General features: G+C 42.4%; 1 protein-coding gene across 1 annotated transcript; it reads left to right on the forward strand.

The window, feature by feature from the left end:
- Positions 1-393: 393 nt before the first annotated feature.
- Positions 394-1,563, forward strand: LOC119584602. The gene is made up of 3 exons (XM_037933291.1): positions 394-678; positions 765-1,109; positions 1,201-1,563. Exons 1-3 carry the CDS (start codon positions 394-396, stop codon positions 1,561-1,563), a joined length of 993 nt encoding a protein of 330 aa, XP_037789219.1.
- Positions 1,564-16,319: the final 14,756 nt, after the last annotated feature.

Below are 16,319 nucleotides of genomic sequence, written 5' to 3' on the forward strand. Positions count from 1 at the left end.
ATACCTGGACGATGTGGTGGTTGCATCGGCGAACTTCGATGAACACCTACAACATCTCCGGGAGACACTGGCTCTTCTGCACAAAACAGGGATGAAGCTGAACCTTGAGAAGTGTGAGTTTGCCAAGCACCAGGTAAAGCTCTTGGGTTTCTTTGTTGGTCCTGAGCATGTGCCACACGCTGTTGCATACTGGTCCCGCACCTTAAAGGACGCCGAGATCCGCTATGCCGTCATTGACTTGGAGGCGCTGGGTGTGGTAGAAGCTGTCCGTGCATTTGACCTGTATGTTTCCGGTCGACGGTTTGTAATCTGGACAGACCACCAGCCCCTGGTTGAGGTATATTCCAGGTGCACGAAGAGCACCCACTTGGTATGCATACGAACTTGGGGGTTATGACTTTAAGACAGTACAAGACAGGGGCCAGCAACCATGTGCCGGACCTTCTCTCACGACCAGCAGGTGATGTACCTCCATCTATGAAGACAGCTCGCCTACTAGAACAGGCCCAGGAGGCACATGATGACGCTGCTGATAAGATGGACCTCACTGGAATGACAGCTGTTCAGACGAGGGAGCACCAGCTATGGGACCCGGCATGCGAGGACCCCCTGGGTTGGCTGGAAGGACGCCAGGCTGTACCTGGGGAGAGACCTCCTGCTGCACTCTTCAGCTTTGAGGTGGAGAAAGGTGTTCTGTACTACCTGTGACTTTTCCTGATCGGGTAGTGAGGCAGGTTTATGTCCCCAAACACCTCCAAACACAGGCACTACGACAAGCCCACTGCCCTCCGACTGCCACCCATCCTGGGGTCCACCATACATTCCAGAACCTGCAGGGCGCCTGGTACTTCCCCAATATGTATCATCTGGTGAGGGAGTATGTGGCAGCCTCCCATGCATGTCAGCAGCGCAAGGGTGTGGCAGGACGCGCCCCAATGGAAGGCCATCCACTGCCAGAGGTCCCACTGGTGACAGTGTCAGCTGACCTTATGGACTTGCGGGGATCAGCAGCATGTACTCTCCATTGTGAACCATCACACATGGTTCAGCTGGTCTCACTGCTTGATAAGAAGGCCGACAGAGTGCTATGGGCCTTTGACGACCATTATGTGACTCTATTTGGGCCACCTGACCGAGTGGCACTCACTTCTAGAGGCCCTGCGAGTGCAACACTCTTTCACAGTGGCCTATCACCCCCAGTCCAATGGGGTGGTGGAGCGCACCAATCAGACAGTGAAGGATGCGCTGGTGGCACTGGCTCGGCAGGCTCCTTCGCAGTGGCCCACCCATCTTCCTGCTGTTCGCCTCGCCTTGAACTCATCCATCCACCGTGCTGTGAGGGACCAGCCGCTATACTTGCTGACGGGTCTTATGGTGCTCTTTGGGAAGGGCCTGATTAACCGCCAGGCTGTGGACCCCAACCTGATATTGGCACGTCTTGCAGACGCTTGCTGGCTAGGTGTTGAAGTGAGCCGGAAGATGCAGGAGACTAACAAGGCCCAGTATGAGCACGTACCTCAGGCCCATACGAGGAGGGATCTCTGGTCCTACATAAGGTCCTAGGGAACCATAGATCCTGCTGTGTACAGAAGCGGTTGGGCTCCGTTAGTTACGATGTCTTGGACCTGCGATCACCATACCGTGCCGTCAGAGTCCATGCCAACCAGATATGCCCCTAAACTCCAGCTGCTGAAGTGGACTACCTCGAGGAAACTGACCAGGTGTTGTGTGTGTGACTCGAAACATTTATGGTAGTGAGGTTATTGATTGGATTTGAACCATGGGCCCGGGTCCTTGAACATCAGCTAAAAAACTATAATGTGTAAGAAGAGAGAGAGAAAAAAAAGTTCTTGTGTTGATATCTTCCATATTGTGATATTTTACTAGTCTTGCATTTTAAATATATTTTTGAATTTTACATTTTCGAGTTTTGTATCATGTTTTTATATAAATTTGTACATGGTGCTATCGGGTACTGGGACTCCGGGAGGTGTGGCGTTTTCCGTTCCGGGGGAGGGGCTGTAGTATGATGTATACCTCGGTACAAGAACGCACCCGGATTCGCGGATTCAGTTATGCGAACGGATGATTGCCATGTTGCCACTTGGGGTGCTTTTCTTTAATTGAATGCGTTTGCTGACACCCATCGGCACGCCCTTGTTGTTTTCTGTATTAAATGCCCCACCTCCAGGAGAACACCAAATGATTTCTTGTCCGAGAAAGCTCGTAGTCCACACCCAACCCCTTCACAACTTGGAAAGGCAGCAACCCCTTGGCTGAGTGAGCGGTGGAATCGCCACCGGCAAGCAGTTGGTGGGAAAACCTAGTTGTGAAGGGGTGTAAGTGGGGCTGGGCAACATTTGTGTTTAATTTTATCAGTGCTTTTTTTTTTATGTTCAGTGTCACTGCCTGTATGTTTTCCATAAACCAACTCGACTGTGATATGTAACCTTGGTGACAACAATAAATGCCATGGAAAACAGAACTTGGTCTCTCTTCTCCTGTAGGCTTAGGAGGTAACTTTGCCCGGCTTTTTCCCCTGCCCATCTCGTACCTTATAATTCACGACCCGGGGAAATATCATCACTCCTGTAGAAAGGGGTGAGTGGTAGAGTGCTGCACACCAACTACTACAGTACTCTTCTGTAATAAGAGTCAAACAGTTATAACAACTATAAGTACCCCTGCTAGCCGTTGTACTAGGGTACTCTTATAACTGGGGCAGGTGGTCATTGCTTCCTTTTGGCTTGCATAACCCCACTTGACCAGCTTCCATGATCCACCATGCCTACAAAATCATGTAGTACACGTTTTGGGCCTCTTCCTTTCCTTCTCCCATAAATGTATTAAGCCATATGTGCAGTCATTCCAGGTTTGTTGAGTAAAAGTGCTAAGTGACAGCAAATGGCAGGTTCTCACACTTTCTTTTGACTTTGGATTGCATTACTGTGTGATCACTGAATTGGTAAACAAACATGACTAGCGTTCATAATCAAGTATTTGATTATTTCTCTTGTTATTAGTTATTTCTATAGTTCCAACCGCAACGAATTTAATGCGTTCATGACTTTATCTTTATTATAAATATCATACCATTTATTTTCTCGTCATGAGAAAATGACTGCTCATTTTTTCCCGTGATTTGGTTGTTGTTGTTGACACCCTGGGGATAACCATAGCATCATTACATTGCTCATTGATGACATGTTCTATCGGCGTTAGAACGGAGCTTGTAACGCGATTTTATAGAAATTTATTATTACGATTATAGCATTAGGTTCTTCCCCATATCACAGTGCACAGGGATGGCCTGACATAACCCGGGGGTTGTATAAATCGCCCTAATAGATCTATGCTCTGACTTTGCGATAGCAGGTACAGGTAAAACCAAAGTTATTCGTTTGATCCGCAACTTTTGAGTCGGTGTGACCAATAGTTACGTTTGTTAATTAATGTAGTGCTAGGGTTTAAGCTAGAATAATTATTCGCTTATTAATCACACTTTTCTCACCGTCTAGAAGTTGCTTGCATGTTTTGGGTAAATCCCAAGTGATCGTGATTTGTTATAGTTAAATACCTTTAGGGAATGTCATGAGCGCCTACCACAGATACGCAGAAGAGAGCAGGTTATTTATAGATTTTCCCAGCTCAGTTCGCTTCATTGTAGGGCATTTTGGGTATAGGAACCCCCGTCGATGAAGACTAACATGCATAGCTAGACATGGCTAACTCGGCAGTTTCAGAATTTCCGACCCCAAGAAGATTTGCTCGCCAGAAAGCTTGCGAATATTTTTTTTTTATGTGGCCATTCCTTAATGCATACATTCTGTCGCATATGTTGAATTAATTTTGTATATATAGCATTGCTAATTTAACTCTGTATTGTTATACTGAACATTAATCTTCGTGTTTGTGATTCATTCTTTGTGTGAGCTCGTGTCTTCCCTTACTGTATTGTACTCTTCCGTAATAAAGAGTAAAGTAGTCATTACAACTATGACTATCCCTGCTATCCATTGCACTAGGGTTCATAGACCCTTACAAATGAACTGACGGTCTAACTACTTCAGTGAAGTGTACTTACCTCGATGTGTGTGTCTGTGTGTGTGATGCTTTGCTATTTATGTTGTCAATCTTCACCTTATTTCACATAAAAAAGAAGTGCAGGAACTCCGGATTCATTTGTACGAGTAATATTAAAAATCTTATTTCAGAAGTAACGTCCTTCATGTCCGCGATCATTTGTAATATTTCATGGAATGTGATTTCAAGTAATAGTGATGATGGTAATAATAATAATAATGATAATAGTAATAATAATGATAGTAATAATGATAATAATAATAATAATGATAATAATAATGATAATGATAATGATAATAATAATGATAATAATAATGATAATAATAATGATAATAATAATGATAATAATAATGATAATAATAATGATAATAATAATGTGTTTAAGCTTCAACAAGTGTTGTGTAACCGCCGTCCTTCCTTCCGTTCGTTAATTCTCATGTATTAGAGACAGAGGAGGGGAGGTAACACGATAATGATTAGACCCCTGCATTAAGAACACACCAACATAACTAAACTCCCGGACACCCAAATGGATATGAGCTAAAATTTCAACGAAAAGTCAGTCTTGTCAAAGAAAGTGTACATTTGGCCTTTAAAGGTTTCAGATCGTTGATAAAACGTGTTCCCTGTACTAAAAGAACACGGGAATTCAACTAGATTCCGATCCTTATTTTCAAAAGCTATTAACCTCACGATAAGATAATAATCAAATAATAAGGGAGAAAATTGATTCGTTATGAAAGCCTACCATCTGTTAGGAAAGTAGCGTGCTAGTAGAACCCACACGCGATAGGCAGTGGTGAAGCAAGAGAGGACTTCATCCTGACCCCAAGACAGCTCCGCCCACAATGAGATAACTTACCCTGAGGTGGCACGAACAACGGGAAAAAATCATGGGGGGAATGAAGACATGGCATGGGGGAAAAACTCGTTCCATATACAGAGACAGACAAACAAATGTTTATATATATATAATATTAATAATGATAATATTTATTTATATATATACATATATATACACAATACATACATCACACACACACACGACCATTTCGTATAACAATATGGCTGTAGGCATGTTTGCAGGCCCGTCCATGTAGGTAGATTTGCGTAGGTAAACTAAAGTGCATCATCGAACTTTGTAAGTCTATGAACCCTAGTACAATGGCTAGCAGGGGTAGTCATAGTTATGACGGCTGACTTTTATTATGAAAGAGTACAATACAGAAAGGGAACACACGAAACGATGTTTTGGGGGTAATCCTTGTGCGGAGTCACGTGTCTGGCCATCCAGCCCTGAATGCGAAGGCTGGACTGCCCTTTTATCACGTCAAGCGCTGGAAAAAACTGAGAGGTCAGAAGAGATCAGAAAAAATAGTCATCTATGCCTTCGCTGATTTGGGTTTTCTTAACTCGACTCTGAGCCATGTGGCAACCAGTCATGTGGTCTGTTGTCTAAGGGGTTAGACAAATTATGCTTCTTTTTCACACCATATTGCTATGGAAGGTCATTAACAGACGGAATCGGTGACTACACCCGCTCCCCCCACATTTCCTTGCAGCTGCCTCACTATTCCTGCCTATACTTACTTTCATGCCACGTGTCTGGTGGACACTCACCGTTGGCCTGAGGATGACCCAGTTTAAAATCGGTTCACTCATCGAGCGCAGATCACACTCCACACCACCAGCCTCCAGTTGGCGGGTGCGGGAGTGTGTCCGACCTAACTTTCCCTAAGACACTGTCTCGTGTGTTTCCTTCACTGTGTAGAACTCTTCAATATTAAAGAGCCAAACCGTTGTAACCCCTCACTGCCAACTAGTCAACCATTGTTCAGAAGCCTTTCACAGTCTAATGTGTTAGACAAAAATTTTGCTTATGCACACGCTGCACACATTTCTGCTCTTTTTAACTTCCAAAATTATACTTTCTCATAATCTTGTGTTGGTAGTTAGACTGAAGACGATATATTTAAGTTCACCTTAACGGCTTTTCCGAGCCTAGGCATGCGGATAGGGGACGAAATATGGCCTAGGTTAGTGATTACTGCTCGTCTTATTTTTTCTTTACATGGTTGTCCCAAACCCAAACTGAAGTTTATGTAGCGTTAAATAATGCAAGTTGCTAATACTAGACTTAAGCAAAAAAATAAACCGTAAAATAAACAAACACTGCAAACCACTTTCAAATGGCTGGCTTCATTAATTGGTCATGGTTGTTTGACCCTCGGTCAAATTTGAGATTAGTAAGGGCCGAATGGTAGCCAAACCCACGATTACTGCTTTCAACGTTTGAATGGAATGTGTGGGGGCGTGCGCTCTGTGCGAGTGTGCAATCAAATAAACAGGCTCTATATATTCATTACATTATATATATGGTAAGATTACAAAAAGGAAGTAAGAATAATAAATTTGTTGTCCTTCGCTAGAGGTTTACAAATGAGCCGCCCGGTCCGAATGGCTTGTGAGGCGTTTTACAAGTAATCACTTATTCCAGGGATTGTGTATACATATCGGGATGAGCGACTAGATGTGGCGAGATGACACATGTAAAACCCGGTATAAACTTTACATGCACATTAAACAGTAATCAGGTACGCAAAATATTTGATTAAATGAAATTTGTATATAATGCAGACTTGAGAAATAGTTTGAATTTGCCGACAAATTTGGACTACATTTCATCGCCAGTTACTATTCCACTACGTTGCCACTCAAATATTAGAAATTTATTTACAAGGACGAAATTGGTATGCAAGTCTAAATCATTTGTCCGCCAAAATTAAAATGTCAAGCAAGATAATCTTATAAAAAGGGGGCCCCAACGTTCTCCAAAATCGCCCATGAAGCGATAGAGGCATCCTCTATCGCTTCATGGGCGATTTTGCAAGGCTAAAACACGCAAGCACACAGCGTGAAAGTCCAAACAAGCACGTGTGATGGAGACGGCGAGGACTTACTGTTGCAGTGTTATGTCCAACTACTCGCAAAGAAAGCGTTTGCCCATCCACAAATGGAAAGGGACCATTGAGCATATGGTTACGATTACTTAAAAAGACCCCCCCCTCCCGTACTGTAACATGTACTTCCATCATAGTGTTATAAATGCAAGCAAAATCCTCAGAATGCATTCTAGATTTGTCTTCCTGTATTTTTAGGCCGTTCTACATAAAATAGTGAAGTATATGGGAGAATTAACACACAACAACGATTACGTTATTTTTTTGGCATTGCTCATAAACCGAGAAGTTTTTAAACCCCTAGGATGAATATGATCATGGATTACTGCTACCATACCATAGCTTTCAGTTTTTTTGAAACCGTTTGTTGGAACCAAATTAACACAACGAAAGGAAACATCTGCCATTTTATTACAACGATCGAATGCTTTCGAGTCCTTAAATGATGCAGTCGTTTGCATTTTCTTTAAAATTAATAATTCGGCTATAATGTCATTTTCGCAATACTCACCAGTTTAGCTTTATCCCCCCCCCACCACCGCATAATAATACACAAGCGTTTATGAAAATCAGAAAAAAATTGGAAGCACAATTGCAGCTTGTATAAATGTAGAAAGTTTATATATATATATATATAATTTTTTTAAAAATATGCAGCAGCGTATACAGTAACAAACCGATATTCTTACAACAAAATTAAGCTTAGGAAACGGTTACCGTGGAAACTTTTCAGTGCTTTTTTTTTTTTAAGTATATCCTTTTAGGACCCCGGACTTGCATGTATTTAGGAAAATAAAATTCTAGTTTGACTCTTTATTTATTTAATAAAATAAAAGGGGGGTCTCTTCGTTTATTAGAAAAAAAAAGAGTTCATTAACAGAATAATTTATGTCAGAATCAATATAAACCTATAGAAGTAGAGGTTTCTTAACCTATAACAAAAAACACACTGGTCCCAATCTTCATAGTCTTCTCCCTCTCCTCCTGCTCACTCCGCCGCACGAGAGAGATCGTCATGCAGGCAGCCATGAGGCGCTTAGCCTATGGACAACACTTGCATGGCTTGGGGCAAGTCTTGGCACAGTCCTCCTTCGAGGGACAAGAACACCCCGTTGTGCCTGTGAAATAGTAAAACAGGAGTTAGAGTTTAGATTTATTTTCTAGTCTGAAAATAGTTCCATTCCTAAGTGGATGAAGTGGGTAAATACTGAATGTAGTGGCTATACAATTACATCTTACCAACTACACAAGACCATATTCTATAATTGTAGAAACGACACGATTTTAAGCGATTATAACTAGACATGCGATTAATACATGGTGAAATCGAGTAAAAGTTGGAAAGAAATACTTACATTTCTCACAGGGTTCACAGCGACAGCTCTTGCACACGCATCCTGTCTTGCAGCCTCCCTCGGCGCACTCGCATTTACTGCAATGTTGAAACACCTCCCAAATTATTCAGGGGCGGAGGACGCCACAAAACCCTTTCCATTTAGGAAAAGGGGCAGGAGGTAAGGGGGAGGGGAAATATGCGTGTTAAGAAAGGAATGTAGAAAGAGGGTGGAAGAGTCCAGAGAATATGGAAAGAGCGAGAGGGAGTAAACATGGTGATTAAGGAAAGGATGGATTGAAGCAAGGAAAAAGAGGGGAGGAAACATGTAAAACCATTTTATGGCTCAACCTTAATGATAAAAAGGCCAATTCTTACACTACTGGAAGGCCTATTGTTATCTTTTCGTAAGAGATCGGACATTGCAGAGACCCGCACAGGTCACACGCAAATACGCACATGCAGGGCTCGCGCTCGCCCTCATACTCATGCCACAGCAAACTGGACTCGTCAGTACCTAAGAGTTAATTGAACTAATTGGAAAAGACGGCTATCAAATTAAGTGCAACAGTTGCCCAAAACAAGCTAAAACTAATCTGCAATAAAGGCTTGCGATAAAGTAATGGGCCGTGTGATTAAGAGATCAGTCATGAGAAAAAGCGATCAAGTTTATCATACGCTGAAAAAGTGAAGAGGCACCTTCCACATTATGATTAAAGTATAACAGGATCGCTTGCTGGAAAGACTATCATCAAGATATCAGCGATATACAAGGGCGTCGTTTTTAACCCCCCCCCCCCCTGAATATAGTACCGAGGTATAAGGGCATCTTTTCAAGCCGGGGAATATACCCGTCCCCCCCCATATCTAATTTTTTGGTTATGCCGTAAAATTGTGCAAAGCTAAAATCTAGGCAAGAATTCATACTAAATTAATAATCTTCGTATTAACAGAAGAGAAGATACAACCCCTTAGGTCTGAGGCCTCAAACATGTGGACTAGTTTATTATATCGGGGTTCTAGTAGTTTAGGTTCTGCAAGCGTACACTAGATAAGAAATGATACTGATCAAGAAAGGAGAAAGAACAGTGGCATCTACACGTGCCGTACGTTCGGCACAACTACCTGTTCGCGACAACAATAGGCATGATTAAGACTGGAAAGTGAGAAGACCGACACGGATAAAAAAAAATGCCCACTATTACTTTTCAATCTATGCCAGTAGTACGAATAAATGATATTACAACACTAAAAAACACTTACCAATGCAGCAGGGACCAGGCATCTTGAGTGAAATTCAATGCGAGTTGAGCACGATCACACGAAATGGATGTACTGCTAGTTGAGCTTCTGTGTCGGACACCACGTGTACAATGTTTATATTGACGTAAGACAGCCAGCTGCGTGCCGTGTGCAGGGGCCTCACCGTTGCCAGTTAAGCTTTTAACGATTGAACTGAAACTAATCTTCTATATATTTTATGCATGCGTAACATAGCTAGGATGATTTTATATCATGTCTTTTTAAGTATAATACAGGACAGGCGATAAGATATGTATGTATACTGTATACTGTGACCTAAACTGTGTATTATATCATTTTGGTAAAAATCCTTAAAGAAGCGATAAACAATCAGTAATGTCAAACCAAATCTAACTATAAAATCATTCATTCATCGTATGCAAAAAATATTAAGAAATTAGAATACTTTAGAGGCCATGAGTGAAAAATGATTTCAAACCGAGAGCGAGAGCGCGGGAGCGAGCGAGAGCGAGCCGTGCACAGAGCAAGAGTTTGAGAGCCGTGTGCATCAGATCTATAGAATACGGGGCGTATTCAATTATCTTTTATCCGTTATTTTTTCGCTTTAATAAATTATGATATTGCGGTTATATTCATAGTCAACACGCTATCATACCTTAGAGCTATCCAGATTTCATCATTAGCAGGTGTTCGTCTCATCAGTCTGGGTATCTACTGTATGTAGTCCTACTATCAAACGAACTAAATATATTTAAAATTCTAATCCCTTGCTAAATATATTTCTTAGGGGATATTTAAAAAAAATACAGTACATATACACACACATGTCCGAGTGTCTTTATAATACACACGCATGCGCACACACACATACACATATATATACACACATTCATAAGCGTTTGTGTGTGTGTGCGTCTATATATATATATTATACCATATAAACGGTTGTGTATGTGTGCGTCTATATATATATATATATATATATATATATATATAACTATATATATATATATATATTATACTACATATATGTATAATCGTTTGTGTATGCGTGTGCATATATATATGTATGTATATATAAATATATATACATATATACATAATAGGTGTTTGTAGTACACACACACATATGCATGTATCTATCTATCTATCTATCTATCTATCTATATATATATATATATATATATATATAATATGTATATGTATACACACATACATAAGTATATACATATACATACTGTCAATAATACGTAGCAAGACCGGATGCACTTCACACCCCGTCCAAGCAGCTGCCCTTCTCCTTGGCAGGACGCAGATGTCACCCGGCTTCTCTCTTTCGCTCAGGGATAAACATCCGCCCTCGAAGGGAACCGCCGCATAAAAGGACACGTCCATAAGGCAGAGAGGGAGAGACAAGCACACAGGGTCCAGCTCCACCCACCTCGTCCTCCACCCAGAGGGCCAATAATGATTAGTAATTCACTTGATATTATTCAGCCTCATTAGATCTTCTATCCCTTCTTTTGCCAGAATAATAATATGGGTAAAAGCAAACATCGACGATACTTCTAATTTAGTAATCATAGGTAACATATAATTGATAACTTATAAATCAAAACTATACAAAACTATAAATCTTAAACTATACAAAAAATCAACACACTGCAATATTGGCGCGTAGATAACACCCGTGGCGCCCCCAACACCAGACACACAATAAATACAATATAACTACCATTCACACGAAATAAGAAAATTAAACAGATAAGAACCCGAACACCGCAAATGTCTCATGAGTTACTATTTCAAAGAGGGCTTCGTATACACTACCAATGCTTTGTCCTGTGGCGAAGCCGGTGGGGCACACGACTCCTCTCGGGGGACGACAGGGGAGTCCCCACCCTTGTCGAGAGGCTGTGATCTGTCGCCGTGCCTCGGTTGTTCGCCAAGCCCTTGGGGGTCTCATAACTGTCAGTGAAAAGCCCCTTTTCACTGACCCATCCAAGTCCATCTCTTATCTCGCTCACATCTGGTGATGCGGTGCTCCCAACTCACGTGTTGCTTACATCTGGTGACAGCAGTGCTCACGTGTTGCTAATATTCTGGTGGCTTGCAGTGGCCTTTCGCTACATCTGATGGCAGCTGTGTTCAAGAACCTCACAACGCCGACGCAAATGCACCTACCACCATGCTACTCCCCGACGCCTGTTGCTGATCTACCTACAAGTTACTCCTGTCGAAGTGTCTCCTCGCCTCCCTTAACTCTCAGCCATCGCTACCAACTCCTCTTCTGACCCGGACCATGTCTGTCCTATTACTTCGTGCTCACCACTCACGCATGTGCTACCCTCCTGACGAAGTCACTGAAGATGTATCCTCGCACTCTAACCCTGCCACACTTGCCAATCCAGCTCACCTACCTCACCAAGTCTTAGCGAACCCTTGTCAGCACAGCGATGAAGTCGCAGTTCTACCTACTACCACCAACACTTCCTCGTCACTATTAAAAGTAAGTGTACCTATTAGTGCCAGAGTAAATATTGCCCTCCTATACCCACCCGTACCTTGCATACAAGTTGCCTTCTTTCAATTTCAAATACACGCCACTCTACGAACGCACACTACTAACCCTATACTTAATAACTTAATAACTGTCAACCATTGTTTTTTTCAACACAACAAACGAAACACACACTGAGATCAAATCTAAGTGACACGCACCTTACTTCACACCTCATTTCCCAACCCTAACCATCTCGTAATTGATGTATTGTGTTAGTATTTTTCTGTCTATTATCATTTTTATCCTCAGATTGCACAATTTAGTATATATCATTTCTCTCAGAACAAATGATCACCTTCGAGTTTAATTAATTATTGTTATGTTCGGCTGTTTCATCATATTATTCATGTTTATTGTTGAATTAATGAAATTATCTATTTTTTTCTCTTATATGTTATTCCTATTAGTAATTACTTCATTACTTTTTGCGTATTGTTATATTCTGTGTATACACTATATCGTTGTGTTCTTTATATCACTGTTTCTTCATACTTGCCGTGCTAATCTGTCGCTCATTCACACGTAGATTTCCATCACCTGACTATCCTCTTATCTACCTACCTGCCCACTCTACTCGGAATTCACTCTAAGATTGCGGATTTTACTAAGTGCCATCCCCATAACTTGGTGAATATGTACTGATGGTAGTGTCTCCAGTTGCAAATAATTTGCAGACACTATGCTTTATATAGGTTTAATTTTAAGCCCGGCTCATTGCCGTAAATGAAAGAACCCTGCGCCCGCCGCATCGAGAATTACGCTCATACGATTGAAGTGCCGAGACGCGCAACTGCTAGAATTAAATTCAGGCCCAGCTGCCTATGTGTTCGAAGCATATATACTTGCCCATTTACCACAAAGATATGGAATTCTTATTCATTTAATTTTTCTCTCTTCAATATGATGGTACCTTATTGAACTCGCTAAGTAATTAATACCTTACTTGACACGTTACCCTTCTTGTGACAAATTGTTCTTATGCTCTCATTTATCTTGCAATTTAGTAAGGTGATTGACAAACACATTATCATCCTCCTCCTTAGCCCTTTTTTCTGGCCTGGTACACTTATATTTCAGCTTCTGAAGACAATTGACCCTCCTCACTACTAAATGTTGCACCTCAGTGCGAAACCTCTGCCGCACCCGCTACCCCAGTGACCCTCGGATCACCAGGAACCATTTGTAGATACCGAATAGAACCTCTACTGCATCGTTTCAAGTGTTACAGTCGGCTCGAGGACGAGCCTTGCGCGTGGCGGAGCGATGTCAACAATACTTAGCAAGACCGGATGCACTTCACACCCCCAGAATTCTGGATATAGAAATAAAAAGCTTGCCAGTTTTGATGTTAAATCCCTCTTTACCAATGTACCCACAGACGGAGCAGTCCGGGCAGTTGAGAGGGTCACCAGCTCCATGACAGACGCAGAACTCCCGCTGCCGAGACACCACTTCGTTCCCCTAGTGAAGCTATGCGTGGACTTCGGCTACTTTGAATTTGCTGGGGATGAATACCAGCAGATTAGTGGTCTTGCCATGGGCTCCCCCTTGAGTGCCGTCATGGCTTGCTTGTTCATGGAGACGCTGGAGAGGGATAACTACAGGGATATAATCGGCAGACATTCAACATGGCTTCGCTACGTAGATGACGTCCTCGTCATTGTCCCCAGGAGGTCGTGCTTACAATATACACTAACGCGGCTTAACTCCGTTCACGAGAAAATCCAGTTCACCGTGGAGGAGGAGAATCAGAAATTACCTTTCCTGGACACTCTGATCCATCGGGGTGACGACGGCCTACGTTTCTTTGTATACAGAAAGCCTACAAATAAAGATGATTATATCCATTACTACTCCGCCCACAGCAACAAAACGAAATCTGGTGTTGTGATTGGCTTCTTCCTCAGAGGACTGAGGATCTGCAGCCCTGAATTTCTCGAGGATGAGGTTGCCTATATAATTAGTTCTTTCATGAAACACAAGTATCCCAGAGGCTTCCTGTTAAACCTCAGAAAGAAGGCGGAGAGCATACTTGTAAGAGCAGACCCCGCACCCTCTTCTAGTAATTGTCTCGTTTTACCGTCATGTAACATTTCCCAGGCGATCAGCAGATACTTCGGCAAAACAGTGAGAATCGCCAGCACATCCGGAGAAAAGATACATGACTTAATACGTGACATAAAGCAGCCCGAAAGCAACCTTGTAGTGTTGTATATCGCATACCCTGCAGTGGTTGCGATACAGCATACTTTGGGGAAACAGGCCGTGGTCTCAGCACCAGGATCAGCGAACGTCGAGCTGACATCCGTCACCACAGAACTTCCAATGCCATGGTGGTACATGTAGATGAAGCTGGACAAACTACCGAACTGGAAGGAAGCAGAAATAGTCCATGGAGGACTGAACAAACTAAAAAGAAAATTATGGAACCAGCATACATCGCGACGGAGAGTAATGTCAACACGGCATCGGGCAGGTTCAGATTATCCAAGGTCACAGCAACAATCCTATGAGCAATGAATAGGAGGTCACAGTCAGGTATTTTGTCAGCTCACGCCTGATATATATTTTCTATGTATTTTCTCTGATGTATGTATTTCTGACGAAGACGCAATCGAAACCGGTCACATACATCTCTTGTTTTGTGAAGATATTCATTCTCATTCATACCTTGTCTACATTTGTCAATATGAATACGGTTCATACATATACATACACATACACACACACACATATAGATATATATACATATACATATATATATATATATATATATATATATATATATATATATATATATATATATATATATATATACATATATATATATATAAATATATATATATATATATTTTGTCAGTCGTCTCGAGTGACTCGTACATGATTTTACATTTATTTCTTCTCTGTGTGATGACAGTTGGTTCAAGTAAATCCTTGTGGATTGCTGTTGTTGTTTTCCTTATCGACTCTCATATCTATCAGAGATGGTTGGTAGTTCAAGCCAGGTCCAAGCGATTGCTACTGATGTCTCCCTCTCCTATTTTCTTCTTTATCTTTGTGAAAATAAAATACACACAAAAAAAAGAAAAGAAATTTATCTTTGTAAAATAAAACACAAAAAGAAAAAACAAACAAACAAGTGGGAAGGATGTCACCAGAAGATTGCCAGAAGTCTGCGGACTAGGATGTTCGCCAAAGCAGGTGTTAGGCCGTCCTATAATGTAGTGGACGGGCGTCTCCTGTTGGAACACCTGTAGATCCAGCAAAGGACCAGGTACCAGTTGCCCCAGGATGTTGTGGATGGGCGTTGCCTGCCTGGACGACCGCAGATCCAGTTAACTCCAGAAGCTTGTCAGCGCAGGTATCAGCTGCCCTAAGATGCTGCTTCCTGCCAGGACGCCGCAGGACGAAGATTATGAGGACGTGAGGATGAGCATCAAGCCGAGAAGGACCTGGACGAGATCTGTGAGGACGTGTGGACGAGTACGCCGCCGAGTTAGGCCTGGACAAGGACTACGAGGAAGTCTAGACGAATTCGAAGTCAAGGAGGACCTGTGCGATACCTTCGAGGACCTGTGGACGTCGAGGACAGATAGATTACACCGAGGATCAGGAAGAAGAGGATGACAGGGACGAGCAGCCACGAAGATGCGTGTTCTCACATGCGAGAACGAGATGACCAACCAAGTTAGGTCACCCTTGAGGCAAATCTAAGGAGCCTTGAGGGCGAGGCTTGAGTAGGTGGCCGAGCAATATACGATGTGGAAGGTCATTAACAGACGGAACCGGTGACCTCACTTCGCTCCCCCCTTACCTCCAGCAGTTGTTCGTACATTTCCCCCCAGCTGTCTCACTATTCCTTCCACACCACTTGTTTGGGGGACACTTACTACTTATACCAAAGATGACCTAACTTAGATATTTCGTCCCCAACGCCCAATGTGGTAAGGTCGGCCTCCCCTCGCCTCAGGCGGGTCGGCCTTACACGTGACCTCGCGCTCACCGCTTTACCCATAGACATCGTCTCGTGTGTTCCCTTAGTGTTGTACTCTTAGCAGTAAAGAGTCAAGCCATATAACTATAACTAATCCTGCAAACCACTGTACCAGAGTTCTTA

This window comes from Penaeus monodon, chromosome 18 (assembly GCF_015228065.2).
Source record: "Penaeus monodon isolate SGIC_2016 chromosome 18, NSTDA_Pmon_1, whole genome shotgun sequence".
Lineage (NCBI taxonomy): Eukaryota > Metazoa > Arthropoda > Malacostraca > Decapoda > Penaeidae > Penaeus > Penaeus monodon.

What these genes read in the sequence shown, in the direction of transcription:
- LOC119584602 (XM_037933291.1), top strand. Translation starts at nt 394, where the DNA reads ATGACTTTAAGACAGTACAAGACAGGGGCCAGCAACCATGTGCCGGAC. An exon ending in CTGCACTCTTCAGCTTTGAG is followed by an intron (nt 679 to 764) that starts GTGGAGAAAGGT and finishes CTCCAAACACAG; the next exon opens with GCACTACGACAAGCCCACTG. An exon ending in GGGCCTTTGACGACCATTAT is followed by an intron (nt 1,110 to 1,200) that starts GTGACTCTATTT and finishes TATCACCCCCAG; the next exon opens with TCCAATGGGGTGGTGGAGCG.